The 13,667-nt window shown below is 43.6% G+C and overlaps 1 protein-coding gene across 1 annotated transcript in view; it reads right to left on the bottom strand.

Annotated features, from left to right (window-relative positions):
- Positions 1 to 1,321: 1,321 nt before the first annotated feature.
- Positions 1,322 to 13,667, bottom strand: part of LOC310820539 (ankyrin repeat and BTB/POZ domain-containing protein 3-A) — a 99,666-nt gene continuing 87,320 nt past the window's right edge. The window contains exons 6-17 of the mRNA XM_083692210.1: positions 13,559 to 13,648; positions 11,285 to 11,386; positions 10,401 to 10,494; positions 9,515 to 9,650; positions 7,968 to 8,251; positions 6,959 to 7,137; positions 6,617 to 6,722; positions 5,669 to 5,771; positions 5,331 to 5,412; positions 4,961 to 5,029; positions 4,663 to 4,776; positions 1,322 to 4,522 (exon numbers count right to left, since the gene is read on the bottom strand). Coding sequence (XP_083548336.1) covers positions 4,295 to 4,522; positions 4,663 to 4,776; positions 4,961 to 5,029; positions 5,331 to 5,412; positions 5,669 to 5,771; positions 6,617 to 6,722; positions 6,959 to 7,137; positions 7,968 to 8,251; positions 9,515 to 9,650; positions 10,401 to 10,494; positions 11,285 to 11,386; positions 13,559 to 13,648 — 1,587 coding nt within the window. The 3' untranslated portion in view covers positions 1,322 to 4,294. The remainder of the gene's footprint in view (positions 4,523 to 4,662; positions 4,777 to 4,960; positions 5,030 to 5,330; positions 5,413 to 5,668; positions 5,772 to 6,616; positions 6,723 to 6,958; positions 7,138 to 7,967; positions 8,252 to 9,514; positions 9,651 to 10,400; positions 10,495 to 11,284; positions 11,387 to 13,558; positions 13,649 to 13,667) is intronic.

The raw sequence follows: 13,667 nt of genomic DNA, 5'->3' as shown, positions 1-13,667 counted from the left end.
TTTATGTGTTCTGCCCCTCCTTCATAGAGCGCTCCTTGGCCAACGCCCTGCGCAGGGAGAGCTTGCAACTGGACCGAACCCTGCGTTCCCTGGGTCTGCAGTACCACAGGGATCTGGCTGGGGTCTGCGGGGCCCAGCTTGTGCTGAAGAGAACACTTGACAGGCTGGGCAGCCCTCGTGGAGAACTGAGTCACCTAGGGAGGTCCACCACGGCCCCCACCTCCAACTCCACCTCTACCCCGGGGACCCTGCTGCAACCAAGAGGGCCGGCACCCACCAAACACTGCTGTCCCAATCACATTGTGTGTTCCACGTGTAACCTCCGCCTACGCCTAGCTGATACTGTGACCCGGCAGTTCACTCCCAGTCTGTGGACCATGTACTGCCGCCCCCTGACTGAGCATCGGCATGGGGAGGCCTGCATCTACCGCATGCCAAGCTTTGTGGAGCGCAGGAACCTCTCAGCCTCGGACAATTCTCTCCGCTACCTGCCCTTCATGTAAGGGTGGTCGGAATATGTATGAACCTAAGTGTTCCAGGTGCTACCTGATACTTAATTTGGGTGGGATCAGGGATGTAGTAAAACAATTGCTTGGTAAATACTAGACAATGGTGGAGATGGTTGATGGGAAGGGGGATTATGATGATGATTGTTATCATACCTATTGGTTGGTAAACATCACCTATAGAGTGTTTATACCAACACCCATTCATGTATTATGTCCCCAACTGGGATAAATGTTTTCTGCAGAGACAGTGGTCGGTTAATGGAGAGAGGAGAAGGGGTGTGTAGAGACAGAGAAAAAGACCCAAAAACAGGAGTTCATGCCAAACTTTCCCCATAGAATCCTTTACGACCTTCAAACACGCCATTGTTCCTTTCCCCTGTTAATTTGTGGTTCTCCTACCAGTGTTTCTCCACAGACATTCCATTGCCCTTTGTTGGGGAGCAGCCATGTATTTTAATGTGTGTAGCCATTTGCTCAGTGGTGGAGCAATCAGTAAATCACGACACTGGGTTCCAGCCTGGCCAGGCTGTCAGACTGACAGTGTTTCCTCTGTGGGCAATGATTGGACCACTATCTTATTCTAACAATGGTGGATGTGTAGGTGGGTTTGTGCTATGAGTGTCTTACTTCTGTGGGGGAAAGAGGAACTAGGTTACGTTTCTAAAAATATGAAAATATGCAAAGCAAAAGTCCTATACTAATACATCTAGCGACATTTAAAATCCTTGTGCCTTTTGAATCTTAATAAAGTATTGTTACGAGCAAGTTTATTTTAACAAGTGAAATAAAACAAAAAGTGTTTAAATTGTGATCATTTTATTGGCTGTACACAAATGCATGTCATGGAACAATTGCACTGTAGCACGAGTGTAACATTCTTTTTTTGCTGTTATACTCAACCACATCCCTGATATTCACACCATGTATAAGTTATATTCATATATATATATATATATTTTACAATATACATGGTTTTATTGAACCAAAGAATTGCAAAAGTGTTCCCTTGAATTCCAAATCTAGGTAATGCCTCATGCATGTTTCATCTGAATCTGTTTGACATATTGTTGTTTTTTTAGCAGACCTAACTACACAGGCAAAGTAAATGCAAGGACAAATTAATGAGTCATATTTATCGGACAAAGCTGGTGTACAGTATACTCCTCAGACAACGTCAAACAAAATGAAGTCATGCTCATACAGTGCCTTTTTTCCAGACTGGCCTCCCACTCAAATCGTGAACCTGCATGTTGCTGGTTCGAATCGTGCTTTAATCCCACAGTGTGAAACTGCCGTACAGCTCAGCATTTTGTTTGAAAATGGTTGTGTCTTGAAATGAAATTAAGCAAATGTGGCAATACTTTGAATGTGTTTGAGTGAAGTGTCAGATGTTATCAAATGTTTACATGCGCAGTATAACGGTCATGTACCCCTTTTGAAGTGTTACTTTGATAATTTAGGATTAGCTACATGGAAATTACTTAACCAGACGATAATCCCCCTTCCCTCAAAAGGGAATCATACAACCATTCCAATCATGTGAAATAAGTTAAATAACAGGCTCTAAAAGGTGATGATGATCTGGTGTTCATGCCTTTTAATAATACCACCTTTCTTCACCATAGTGGGGCTTTTGGCATACTACTCATATAGTTTGGGGTGATGTACATCTACAGCCCAGTACCTTGTTGAATATTGGCTACATCTGAGGAAAATAATCTTTTTTATAATCTTTTTCACTTTTGTAAAACAAAATAACTGTGGACAATCATAAAATAAAACATATAGTGCTGTATGTGGTAAGAAAATAAAGTAATAATATAATTTCAATGTTCTAATGTTCTTATTTACACATTTCAAATTGGCTCTATATACTGTACTTAATCAGCATTCAACCCTTAGGCCCCAGCTAAAAGAGTGTGAATCTTACCTACATGAAATATCATCCACTGTTTATTTATTTATTGGGGGAAAGAGAGACCTTAAGTTTAAGGCTGTATCTATTTGCCCTTCAACTAGTTTGGGAGTTTGGCCAAGTGTGTTTAGAATAAGACAAAATATATAGCTCTAAAACAATCTAAACAAAAGGCTTATGGAATCCTTTGCACAGCAACCATCTTAATAGTCTTTGTCTCTGAAATTATACTCAAAATAGATATCTGATAGATGGAATTTGCATAATGCAACATGTAGACTACATAACGACTTTTGCATATCGTACAAACATTGACATACCCACATGTGATTTCATGGCAATAGACAATTTGGGGTTATCGATAAAAGCTTACTAGAGTGATTGCCTTCGAGCTACCATGTCCTTTTTTACCTCAGTTATTTGGAATGCAACCCTAGCTGCACAGCTAAAACCCGAAGGAATCCCATGCTAGGAATTCAACATGTATCAGAGACTATCCTACTCAGCCATATCAATCTGCTTGACACATAGATCTAAAAACATAGGCCTACAGACAAACACAGAGGAAAGAAAAAGAAAAAAGATTCATACATTTAACATGCAACTTTGCATGAACAGAATCATACATTTAGAACAACGTTTGTGCAGGTAAGACATCCAACGAGAGCAATACTAGCCAAGCGATTGTGGAGTGAATATACTGTACATTAGTTTACAGAAGGAACGACCGAAACAGTTGACTTTCATGACATATTTACACTGCTTCTCCCAAGTGTCAAGACAGACCACTCTATCACAATCCAACTCATGGCTCTCCTAGTCTGTGGTTTGTCATAGGGAAAGTGTTCAGCATAGTATTCTTCAATTCCCTCCACAGTAGTCTTTGAAGTATACTGGGCCCGAAAAGCAACATCAGGGCAGTACGAGTTGAGAAGGTGTCATGCAAATTATCGACATTGTTCATAAATATATCACAAGTTATTTTGCAGTTGAACATCCATGTTTCGAGCATAAATCAATTATGATTGTTGGAGCCGACAGGAGTACAAGTTCAAAGAGCACTGAAGTATTCAGTTAGTTGTGGAAGATATTCTGATCAGTTTGGCCTCGGCACACGTTTTACGAAGGACACAGTTGAAATGCTGTCCACTGCATACCAGAGGGTTATGAGTTGGCAATGTGTGTCTATGCTCTCAGATCACTGCTACAATGCATTCCCAATGTTTCTCTCATTATCTACTGTAGAGCTGTCTTTGTGGTTGGTTAGGTTTAAGCTGATGCTTTGGCATTTTTATCTTATGTCACCAATAATATTTGCATTGCAGTCCTATAAAAGGATATTACACAGCACAGTAAAATAACCTTTTATACCATGTCAGCATCAAAGTAGGGTTACGAATTCTACTTTAAAACTCTTGTTTCAACTGAACGGGACCCAATTGTCCTTAATCATTGACAGATTATGGGACTGTAACAAGTCACACTTCCTTGTAGTCTTCAAATTTTTCGCTATGTATCATATTAGACGTTGCAGTGATGTTAAAAGAGTGTTACAACAATGTTTGACCCTTTAACAAGTGCGTGTAGCGAAGCCCTCAGACAGGTGGACAGAATGGAACGCTGTGGAATGTTGTGAAAGCATCACAACTCAGGCCTGTCGCATGACGCAACAGCACCCTGTTGGGCGGACAGGTGAACGGACTGAGGTGTAGGTCGTAGCGAAATGACAGGAACGATGGGAAAACATTTACAACCCCGAGGTGACATCCAACAGAGTCCTCTTTTTGCAGAGAGGACAGATGGATGATTTGGGGTCAGGAGGTGGATGTTGCAGTAACGTTGCAAGTGAGTTAGGGAGGACCCAAAGCTGTCACACTATGGAGCCTTTGGAGGAGGAGAGGTGGATGGAGTGGATGCGGGTGGCCAGTGTTTTCTCCAGGTTGTGGAGGATATCGATGTTGGGGCTGGGGCAGGGGCCGGGGCTCTCCACTGGCGTCTCATATAGCAGCTGCTTGAAGGCCTCCACCTCGATCAGCAGCACCATGTTCTTCAGGAAGTAGCCCTCGATGAAGGCCGCAAGCTCACTGGCACCGAGGAACTGCAAACGGTGTCGGGAAGACATGAAAATCTTTTACATGAATACTATCACTCTCACCTGGCCTTAGTAAACATCCTTAGACTCTGTAGCCATTGCTACATGTGTTAGATGTCGTGAGGGTGCACTCCATTGGCTCTCACCTTGGCGTGCTTGTAAATGTCTACACAGGTTTCCGTGGTGATGTTCTTTGAGCAGATGATCTCACAGTGTCGCTGAAGGGCCTCTAGCTGGAAGAATTTGGCTGCAGACAAGAGCTGTGGAGGAGGAGGGGGAGGGGGAGGAAACACACACACACACACACGCATACACATACACACACACACACGCACACGCACATGCACACACACACACACACACACATACATACACACAGTGAGAAATGGGATGACATTTTAGGATAATAAATAAATAAATAATACTCAGTACTCTTTCTCTTACCTCCATAATTTCAGTGTTCCTTATGTGCAAGGACTCAGTGCCTCCACAATACAGGTACTGCATTACCAGCTGTAAAACAAAGCAATGCTGTTATGACTCTTAAATTAGGTACCAGCCAAAATGTTTGAGAATGATTGTTAAATGATGTTTTGCCAAACATGAGAAAGGTTTACTCCTGGTTCTTGATGATTTGCTCTAAAATGCATGTTTGATGTCAAGAGTTTCCTTGTAAATACTGCGATGGTCTTGGGGCAGTTGAAAGTCAGCATCTACTCTTGGTGCTGAATATAGCATGACTGCCCCCTTCTGGGGAATCTAAGATACTACACACAACTCAAAACCCTTGATTACACAGTTAAATGTAATCTACCTGGAATATGTTGTACTTGACGTGGCTGATCTCAATGCAGGTGTTCTCTGCAGCTGGTCTGTTTTGAAGCAGGGATTTAAACCTAGAAGAACGAATATGGGGAGGAGAGTAAGGGAGGGATGAAAGAAAGAAAAAAAGAGCAGTATGTCATAGTCCACATGAGCAATACCTCTTTGTTAAGGAAGTACACGCAGTACAAATAAACCAACATGCAAGAAAACCTAGGAGTCGTTAACAATATTTGCTCTTGGATATTGGGACATGCTATCGTCTCAAGTATTATTTTTCATTATTATTGAAAGTGAATGTACATTTCTTTGCTTTTTCAGCTCTCTTACCTGCCCGAAGCAGTGAAAAGCAGGACTTTGTGCGCGTAGAATGGTTTTCCCTCCACTAGGAACGTCACATCAGACATTTCCTTGTTGTTGAGGAAGTGGGGGTCTGAAAGAAAGCATGTTGATGAGGTCAGATGAAGTCTCCCTGAGAGGGAATTCTAGAATACTAAACAATTCTCAAACAAGCATTTCTATGGCCCGGAAGCTTCACTTGCCCTACTAGGTTGGTATGAACAAGATATCAACAGAGCATTCAGAATACAAATGCTTCAGGGCAATTAAGCTTAAGCTACTTAGCAAATTTTATCAAATGGAATAATTGTATACATCTTATTACTATTCTAAAAGGCCAATCTCATTTTAAATAATTCTGCTGTCAGTCCCTTGAGACTTTATAAGTGCAATTCTGAAATGAAATGAAAACAAATGAATACTTTTATGCTTCTTTAGGTTATAAAGTACTACATCTAAACACAGAATAAAATTATAAATGTTTGAGAATTAGATCACTAGTGAGGAATTAGCACAAACTCATCCACAAGTATTGTTATCCAATATACACTCTAGATGGCGCTAGAAGCTTTCCTCATATATACACAAGTCGTGTGTCTGAATATTTCAACAATTGCACTTGCTAGAATACAGAGTTAATTCTACAGCGAGTATCTAATGTTACCAGTCTTGCTCACATTTAATATGCAATACAAACAGGCAAGTAGGCAAGTACTGGCTGACAGCAGATGATTGCCTAAACACGCCTCCATTAGCCTGGTCCTAACCCTAACCCTAACCCTAACCCTAACCCTAACCCTAACCCTCTGTATGGAATTAAGACAACTCCTCTGAGTATAATTGTCATCAATGATAGTCAAAGGAGTCGGATAAACCACCGATCTACGACCAGGTCATGCCTTCATGTCCTCCATCCAGGATTAACACCCTCTCACCCACCTAGGCGCGAGGTCTGCTTCTTCTTGATCTCGGTGAGCTTGGGGATGGGGAAAGGCCCGTAGCACTGGGTGAAGATCACAGACAGCTGCTGGCTAATCACCTCGTTCTGCAGGCCAAACACAGAGACAAGAGACGACAAGACAGTGGAAATTAGAAAGCTAAGGTGATTAAGGTTGTCACCGCTGAAGGTAGTGTGTGTGTGTGTGTGTGTGTGTGTGTGTGTGTGTGTGTGTGTGTGTGTGTGTGTGTGTGTGAGCATGCGTGGGTGGGTGCGCTCCCGGTGTGTGTGCATGTGTGCCCGTGTGAGTGTGTGTGACAACTGCAGAGGGCGGGTCAAGTGACCTTGCTGGCGCGGAGGATTTGGAACATGAGCGGCAGGCCGTGGGTGATGAGCTCCTCTGTGTACTCGTCCTCCTGGATGCAGCTGAAGTCCTTGAGCAGACCCTGGATCAGTGGGCGCCGGTGCTGCAGGAAACAGGTGCGCAGGGACTCCAGCCAGGTGTGCAGAGTCCAGGGGACGCCTGGGAACACCACAAAGAGCCAATAAATAAGACTGAGTAAAGTTAACAGCCGTTGCATCATCCACCAAAGCAAATAGCTCCGAAATGGCTTCAGCACTGACCATGTCTGCCTCGCTCTACGGTGTTGATGTAGGAACAGTAAGAGCAGCTGTTGCTGTCTACAGGGCTGATGGGAAGATATGCAGTAGCTCTGGCTTCAAGAAGTGAACATCTATGGTGATTCTGAGATCAGTTCTTAGGGAGTTATTATTCCAGTGTCTATGGAACTAACCTCAATATCTATGGTCAGTGTTTGGAATATTCACTGAACTCCAGGATGCTGATATCAATGGTGGCTTTAAAGAGGCATGCCCCAGTACTGTGTGATGGATGAATGATTGGTGATGATCGGCATTGTACAGTATAAGCACACACAAAGTGGTTGGCGTGTAACAGTAAAGCATGCATGTGGCACGTGTTCTAACTGTCACCTAAACTGTGGATGTCTATGGTGACTGTAAAGTGTCTCTAGTACTGTGTGATGATTGGATGACAGCCGATGATTGGCATGTACAGACACAACGTGAGCACAGCTCCAGGACAGCAGGTGGCAGGTGTGACGTCTAACAGTGAAGCGTGTCGGTGTGGCAGACCTGGGTCAAATACGCATTTAAAATATTTAACCAACTTTAGGTGTGCTCGTTTTCATTGAACTTGTATGCAGAGTTTGCATTATTCCGCTAGTTTCCACTGCACCTGACAAAAGCAAAATCAAGCACACCTCAAGTATTTCAAATATTTTAATTATAAATTCCACCCAGGTCTGCCGTGTGGCGCGTGTTAACTCTGACCTAAGCTGCGGATGTCTATGGTGATGTCCACATGGCCGTGCTCAGCGCTATGGTACATAGCCTCTCTCAGGGCTCTCAGTTTGGCCTTTCCTGATCGCAGGGTCCCGTCAGCCTGAGGTAGGGGCCTCTTCTCAACTCCCCCTCCCCCTCCTCCACCCCCCCCTCCTCCTCCTCCTCCTCCTCCTCCTCCCCCGGGCTCCGAGCCCTCGGCCAGGATCTCCTCCAGGGAGAGGACGTCGCCCTTATCCTTCTCCGCCTGGGACAGAAGCCTCCGGAACACGTTCCTGTGTCGGTGGGAAGTGGAGGTGGGGGTGGGGGGAGGGAAAGGAGGGGGGGAAGAGGTGAAGTGAGAGGTTATGGACAGTTTTGGACCAAGCACTGACACATATCTGTGACCATTATGTTAACACCATACTTTCAGCTCTGCTTATGCATGGGAGCACATAAACATCATATTACATTCAATATGATGAACCATGGACATACATACATACTGTACATCAGGGGAGGCCGGTGGAGGTTGAAATTGGAGGATGGCTCATTGTAATGAATGGAATGGAATGAGGAATGAGGCACACGTGTTTTATACAATTCCTCATTCCATTCAATGCATCACAATCAGCCCGTCCTCCGATTTCTACCTCCACCAGCCTCCCCTGCCGAATTATATTCCATGTGATTAACCATGGCCTGTACATACTGCCCATTAGGGCTACTACCCTGCAGGTCTCCTTCCTTCCCTCTCAACAGGGACTGATTCAGAACTAGGACACCGTCAGTAACCTCTCCGACCAAAGTCATTACTTAATCAATGACCTACCAGAGAGAGAAAAAACCCAGTAGGGCTTCAGCTCTCAAGGGCCGAAATCAAATATAAGATACAATGGACCGTCAAAGTTGGGAGGTTTTTACATTTTTGGGCTTTTTCCACAGAACATAACATCTAATTTAAGAGCTTGTTTGATCACTGCCTGTTTGTTTCTATGAAAGGAGGCATCTGAGGAGGCATCTGATCATTAGTCTGGTATGAGTGACTAGCTTGTGTGTGAAATTATGTTTGATCCCGTAATAAAAGTAATTCAACATGATAGAAGCGCACTTCAAAATGTGTATGGTGCTGCAGGCGAATGGAGACGACACCGTAGCATTTCTCCAAATGCTGTAGTGTTGCTCTTCATGTAATTGATTATCTCCATACTGCAGCTTTGGTGTTGGCTTTCCACTCTCGTCGATTCTCTGACAGCTGTATGTGCTTTGAATGCTTAATGAGCCCATTCTGCTCTGCAGGAAATGATGATGAAACTGATTGACTGAGTGGTGTTCAATGGACTGCAGAGCCAATCATTGGCTCCGGAGTGGAGGTTTGTAACTTGTGAGTGGCTGGTTTGATGTATTGTTATTTTGTGAGAGGCAGGACTATGTGTACAGTGAGTGGGTTCCCTGTGCAAAGTTGGATGTAAGAGTGTTATATAGGTTTCAGGAGAGTTTGTGTGTGTTTGCGTGTGTGTGTGTGTGTGTGTGTGTGTGTGTGTGTGTGTGTGTATTACCTGTGCCCATGTGCTGCTGCCAGACTGTAGGAGTTCATGTCTCCCAGTGGAGCAGAGGAGATGCCATTCCTGCACATCGTCCCGATCATGGGGTCTGCTCCCCTCTCCAACAATAGGCTGACCAGCTCAAAGTTCCCTGTGGAGGACAACAACCAACACCGTCTCAAATTGGACCAACACTACCAATACGCACTATCCTGTTAAACAGTCAACAAAAGAAAGAAGGAGAGGACAAATGCTGAAAGAACTTTTTTTTAAAGACTTAAAAACATGTATTTATACACTAAATTTCAGTCTTACTGAAAATGTGCACATTCACTTTGCCCTATTTACAAAACTAGCTTGCCCTAGTTTCTTTATTCCACCACAAAGAGTGGTGCATGAATCATTTCAATTAATTTTTTCATATTCACTGAAATGTCAGTGGATGCTGATTTCAGGATTAATAGACCTGGATGACTAAAACCTGTCAGTAATCAGAAATTAGTTTGTGAAAGAGTGAGTCACTGCTTGAACACTTGGATTGTCTGTAGGAAAAACTTTAAACGTTCAAGTTGTCTCTGTGATGCTTTTCTCTGCAGCACCACATTGCCATTGTTGCATTAGGCTACTAATGCTATTAACAATCTATGGATGTGTGCTTTGAACAACAGTTACCATGGCAACACAGCTGCCTACGTTTTGCTAGGGTCAGTCAGGCTCAGCATTAGTGGCTAGAGTACGTGTGGGGATTTTTGGCTACAGCAGGTAGCAAGTTGGAAAGGTCCGAATTGAGTTTTGAAGTATGTGGAAAAAAAAAGTTTATATTAAGATGCATCAAACAACATTAAACATCCTAGCCTATCTACATATCATCTCCACGCCTGGTCATGGAAACTACGCGTACCTGCAGCGGAGGCTAGCTGCAGTGGTGTCTCGGTGTAGTTCTCTGCTCCGTCCTGCAGGGCGCCCTCCACACTGGCTCCGGCATCCAGCAACAGCTGTGGGGGGGGGGAGGAGAGAGGGAAGGGGGAGACCAGGGGGAGGAGTGTGAGAGAAACACATCTTATAAACAAGTTTAGCAAGGGTGGAAGCCAAGCTAACAACGGGGACCTCGTCCTACGACGACCTCTGATGAGCTTTGCTCTGATAACCTCCTAATCCTGACACTGACTAATATAAAGAGACCCCATTCTTATGATTGCTGGGTTTGAGTTTTTCAGTTGGTTGTTGATCTGCCTGATTTGAACATTTCCTCTTGTGAGCTACACAAAACAAGAAGGATGAGAACACAACATGACTGGGTGTGGATAAATAATTGAATAGATCTTCAGGGCTTTCAGCCAGAACCAGTTAGTAACTTTTGCAGCTAAATCTATTATACATCAACTGTAGAGGACATTGTTGAGATATTTAGCACCCCTGGGGTTGTGTGTCTGTAGTGTGTGAGCATTTGTCTGTTGGTGTTTGTCTGAAGTTACTTCTCACTCTTGCTTTAATTCAGTTCTATAGTTGCTAAAGTGATGGTTATGCCTGGGTCTGGGTGAATCGTTCAGACATCATGAGGTCCACACATCACAAAAAAATGTGGACTTGAGTTTGAGAAACTCTTGTTCCATAGGTACACGACATTACCTCTAGACATTAACAAACAGGATTGGAAAGGAGAACACTAAGGATCTATGGTATTAGCCATTATTATTATGCTCCACCATAATAATAACCACCTGGGTGCATAGGTCAAGGGGCAAGGGCCAAAGGGCAAAGGTCACAGGTCAAAAACGTCACTACCTGCACGACAGGGACGTGTCCGTGTAACACGGCGAAAGTGAGTGGCGTCCCCTGGCGCGTTTCGGGATAAACTGAGGGATGCTTGTTTACTGTGTTTGGCACCTGGGAAGTCATAGGTCAAGTTCAGGGGAGAGAGATATACAGCCATTAACATTCGCAGTGGAGGAAGGGGAGGGGGGAGGGGGGAGGAGGGGAGAAGAGTGAAAAGCAATATGGAGGGATAGTGTAAGCGGAGGGCAAAATGGCAGAGGCCTGAGGATCAGATCAGGGATGGCCTCATATGTCCAGGACCGTTAAGGCTTAGAGGAAAGAAACTTGGGCAGCTTGATTCCTATTCATAACTCAGTCTTTTCTTCACCTAATTGACACTCCCTCTCTGGCAGACATACTTCTATATTATACACCTCCCTGCCTAGACGAAGCCTTAAGCACTGTGCCTATGATCTCCCTCGCCTATGATCTCCCTCTCTAACTCTAAATGGTGTTTCATTTGAAGGGACACAGACCGGGAAGAATAAATAATTGGCAATGACTACAAACACTGTCTAAGTGAGCACTGCAGTGGTGACTCATGAGCAAAGCATCAATGACTGGGAGAATCGACCTAGCCTCCATAGCACATTTTTACAAAGAGCACAGTCCAGTCATGATCCACTGTGATTTCAAAGCACAGCTCGGCACGGTCATTGGAAGCATTTAAAAAACAATCTGTCATAATTGTCTCTTTGAAGCCAGAGTGAAATATTGCATCCGTCAACAAAAGTCTAATACAATGCTATGTTTTCATACCCCATGTTTTATTGATGGTGATGTCAATGTCGGTATGTTCACTTCAAAGTGCTAAATTATGAATTGTATTTTGATTTAATATTTAATGCTGGATATCTGGAGCTATACCAGAAATAGAGAGTGGCAAATGTCGAAATAATGACAAGCGACAAAGTAATTGACCAATTTTCACAGTAGTTCAGCAATGCTCAGTGTTGGGGAGTAGTTCCACTGCATGTAGGTCAACTATTAATGTAACTGCATTTTGCTGTAGCTTGGTAGTTAATAGTTCAACTAAATGTAAACCTTAGTCATGTTTTCAGCAGTTAACTTCTTTTTTTGCCATGTAGCAGTGAGCTATTGCTATTTCTTTCAGTCTTTCCTACTCCAGCCTTGAACTCTACGTGTCCCTACTATTTATTCCCTCCGTCTCCCCACTTTGCTCCACCTCACCTGCTTTCATCTTTCTCAGTGATTTCACAGCATTTCGGTTGTTCAGTTTCTGCACAGGCTAGTACAGACTAGTCATCATTCAGTAACTCTTGTGTTGGACAAAAGTAGTTTTGATGTCGTGAAGTAGCTTGAGTTTGACACACTATTTGTCTCTCAAGAGTAGCTTTAGTTTAGTTCAACTTCTTCCCTTGTAAAGTAATTGGCAATTTAGTGAAATATATGTTCAGCTTCCCCAACACAGGCAACGCTACATGACCTGACATAGCATACTGGATCCACAGGTCCACTTTTGCACATGAGTCAACACTCCAACTCTCCATACAGATACTCTGAAATGATAACTGATGGGTGGGACAGTCACAAACCAAGTCAACACAGCAACCACTACGATGGGGTCAGATCCATGAAGCATTTCTTACCATGTCTGTCCTACTCACCAATGGCTAACTTACTGTACACTGGAGAAACGTGGGGTAAAATTGCATTATCTTTCTGGCAATAATGTTCTTCTGGGGTGGAAATTCCACCACCACTGCAAAGTAGGGTTTCTATGCTTGCGTTCTATCTGTGTAAGTGTTATGTAAAAGTTCATGCTTCATGTATTAGACCTAAGGCAACAAGTTACACCGAGTGCATCTCTATACAATTATCAATCCTCCATTATCATGGAGCATACATAGCTAACATTCTTGCAAATGATATTGACTACTTTCAGTGAATGACAGTTGAACATTGTCTTATAATAAGTTGTCTGTAATATCCTATGCTATAATGTCTATATCTTGGAACTACATCCCATCTTTATTTTTTCCCCGATTTGAATTCTATTCTATCTGTAGATGCACTTCATGTAACCAGCCACCAACACTACAGAAAGCATGCCAAGAGCAGGTGGGAAGATGGGAGGAAGAGGAGGAACATCAAACAATGTCACAACACAACACAGGGGTCACTGCTTGTCTCAACAACATATGGCAACAAACACACATTTAACTCAAGATGGTAAGATGGAACCAATGCCTTTTATACTGTTGTGACATAGTGTCCACTGACCTCACTGTTGATGTCGGCTCCGGCGTCCAGCAGCATCTGGACCATGGCCTCGTCACCGCGCACACAGGCGTACATTAGAGGCGTCATACCCTAGAGGATAGAGAGGGGG

The sequence above is a fragment of the Argentina silus genome (genome assembly GCF_951799395.1).
Source record: "Argentina silus genome assembly, chromosome: 20".
Classification (NCBI taxonomy): Eukaryota; Metazoa; Chordata; class Actinopteri; order Argentiniformes; family Argentinidae; genus Argentina; species Argentina silus.
Note: the sequence above shows the minus strand (reverse complement) of the source record. Positions and strands in the feature narration are given on the sequence as shown.